Below are 2,577 nucleotides of genomic sequence, written 5' to 3'. Positions count from 1 at the left end.
ACCCACAACTCTACCATGAAAACTAACAGTGCATGGGTGGACATCAATGAGTGTAGCCTTAATTATCAGAAAAAGATAGCTACATGAACAATACAAGTGATTTGTGAGGCTCAAAAATGCGGAGCCCAAAATGTACACAAATTTATGTACATACATGTATAGAAGACACATTATAAAGAGAAATGGATCGTCACCAAAAACATGCATCAGACAAATAGAGTCAAAATGTGAGAGTTCAAGTTTCTGGTGGATAGTTTATTATTTCATGATTTTGATTGGATCCTTATAAATATATTGAGCATTTTCCCTTTTCCTATCTCATGTCAAGGTTAATTCTTTTCATATCTTTATCAACATCGATCTATCGCTCCATCTAGCTCCTTAGCTGTGACCTCACCTCTCTGTAACTACCTAAAAAAGTTCTAAGTCCCAATGGCATGGGTTTAAGATGCACTTATGCAGTACACTTATACACATTAGTGCATGGCATGTGTAGAGCAACACCCAACATGTCATACACGATAGAGGACAGAAAGATCTAGGATTTGAACGCAAGACCCCTTGCTTAGTAGGGCCGAGGCTTTACCACTAGGCTATCCCACTAACAATAGTGCCTCCAATCTTCTACACAAGGGCGTTTCTGCTGAAAAGTGGTCATTGCTAGTGCCAAAGAAAATCCAAGGGCTCAATGTTTAATCTCACCCTTTCAATTGTGGTCTCCAGCTATATAGTTGTGCCTACCTCCAAATGTAAGGGTTGCAAGTTGCAATGAGGTTACATGCGACTGTTTACACTTTATCATGGAAGGCACATTAGAGTAGGTAACAAAGTTTGCACATGAACGTGGAATGTCCATTTATAGCAATTAGGAATAACAAGGCTGTTCAAGACTACATCTGCAAGGTTTTGAAAAGCATATTATATATAATAAATACGAAACCAAATTTGCTTTGGGCCAGAAATAGCAATGTACACTTGTAATGATTAAAGTACCTAAAAATGTACAAGCAGTAATTAGCCAAATAAAGTAATGCCATAAACCAAAGAGCATGAGTTTCCATGAACAGTACAATATATTACGCGCTAGGTAAGGATATACTCGCGCCCATTATTATTGTTGTATATGTTATATGGATCCATGTGCTTCTTACTAAGCTATGCTATGTTATCAGTTGAAGCTTGGTATCATGGGTGTGGAGTTTGGACCTGCAGCTTGCTGAAGATGGTGATGATGGTACGTGTGATCAGACGGGATGAGAGGCGGAGCTGCGGCAGTCATGGTTGTTGCTGTAGACGACGATGCTGATGCTGCTGCTGCTGCTGTCTGTCCGGGTGTTCTTTTGCGCTTCTTCTTCTCGTAGGCGATGCCCCTTGCCTTGGCCTGCACCTCTCGCACCTCTCGCAAGTAGAGGCGAACTGCGCGTGTCCCGAAGGGGTTCGATTCTGGCTTGCCGCCGTTTTCCTCAAACGCTGCGCGGAGGCGCCCGATGAGGGCGTCGAGGCTGCCCCACGCCTGGCGGAGCGGGCAGCCGCATGCCGCGGGCGGCTGCGGGTGCCCGAAAAAAGGACACCCTTGTGCATGCACCTTGGTCTTCCCAAACTGGTCCAAGTATCGCAGAAACTCCAAAACATGCGCGCCGCTGCATTTGGCCAAGGCTAGCGGCGGTCGGTGGTTCCTCAAGTACTGCCCAAACGTGTTCCAATCTCGCCGTTTCTGAGACTCGTAGCGGCTGGGTGGAGCGGTCTGAGCGGGAGCGGGAGAGGTAGCGGCCGCCGCCGGGTTGTGATGAACTTGCCCTCTTGAGCCGGGGAACTGCATGTGCATGCCCTCTGAGGTCTGTGGTAGCATTAGTCCATGGTTGATGAAGAGGCCGACTCCGGAGATGGACGCATTTGCATCCAGGCCACCCCCGTTCATGGACGATGGGGGGTAGACGAAGCTAGAGGATTTGTAATTTGAGGGAGAATTGGTGCAATTCTAAGGTAGGGTTTGAGGGCAGTCCTGTAAGACACAGAAGCCCTTAGAGATGGCGAGGTCTACTTGAAGTCCATGGTGACGGTGTGGGGGCGGGGGGCGGCTCTAGATCTGTTTTGACAGGTCCAAAGGGGAAGACGCAGAGTGAGAAAGGGAGACTTATGGGATCAAAAGGTAGAGATGGATGTATGAGAGAGAGAGATATAGAGAGAAGGGGGGGTACAGACTCCAGAGAGAGAGAGAGAGAGAGAGAGAGAGAGAGAGAGAGAGCACTAGTTCATCTGCTGCTGCTGCTGAAAGCGTAAAACGGGAAACCATTGAAGGACCATGACCATCACACACAGTGGAATCTAGGAGGCGACAGCCTACAAGGGTTGATGAAATTGAAATGATAAAAAGATGGACTCGGGAAAGAGAGCAGCAAGTGGCGTGGAGCCCACATGCGGCCCACAGCCGGTAAAAAATGAGAAATCCCCGTCGCGGGCCCCCCGCCGGGGAACCGGGGCTGGCCCTCGCACAGACAGCACGCTCGTGGGCTTGACGCGCGCATGACGTCACCCCCATCCCACGCGGCCGTCCACGCTGGACTCGGGGAAAAGTAC

At 48.6% G+C, this 2,577-nt stretch overlaps 1 protein-coding gene across 1 annotated transcript; it reads right to left on the bottom strand.

Annotated features, from left to right (window-relative positions):
* Positions 1-1,014: 1,014 nt before the first annotated feature.
* On the bottom strand, positions 1,015-2,355 carry LOC147607486 (protein G1-like1). The gene has a single exon (XM_086790503.1). It carries the CDS (start codon positions 1,916-1,918, stop codon positions 1,169-1,171), a length of 750 nt encoding a protein of 249 aa, XP_086646629.1. The 5' UTR covers positions 1,919-2,355; the 3' UTR covers positions 1,015-1,168.
* Between the last annotated feature and the right edge of the window lie 222 nt (positions 2,356-2,577).

Source organism: Cibotium barometz, chromosome 55, assembly GCF_041138505.1.
Source record: "Cibotium barometz isolate CiBa-2024 chromosome 55, ASM4113850v1, whole genome shotgun sequence".
NCBI classification, from domain to species: domain Eukaryota; kingdom Viridiplantae; phylum Streptophyta; class Polypodiopsida; order Cyatheales; family Cibotiaceae; genus Cibotium; species Cibotium barometz.
The sequence above is the reverse complement of the archived record's forward strand: the minus strand, read 5'-3'. Positions and strand labels throughout refer to the sequence as shown.

Excerpts from the sequence above, each read along its gene's own strand:
- LOC147607486 (XM_086790503.1), bottom strand. The coding sequence starts at position 1,918 with ATGAACGGGGGTGGCCTGGATGCAAATGCGTCCATCTCCGGAGTCGGC.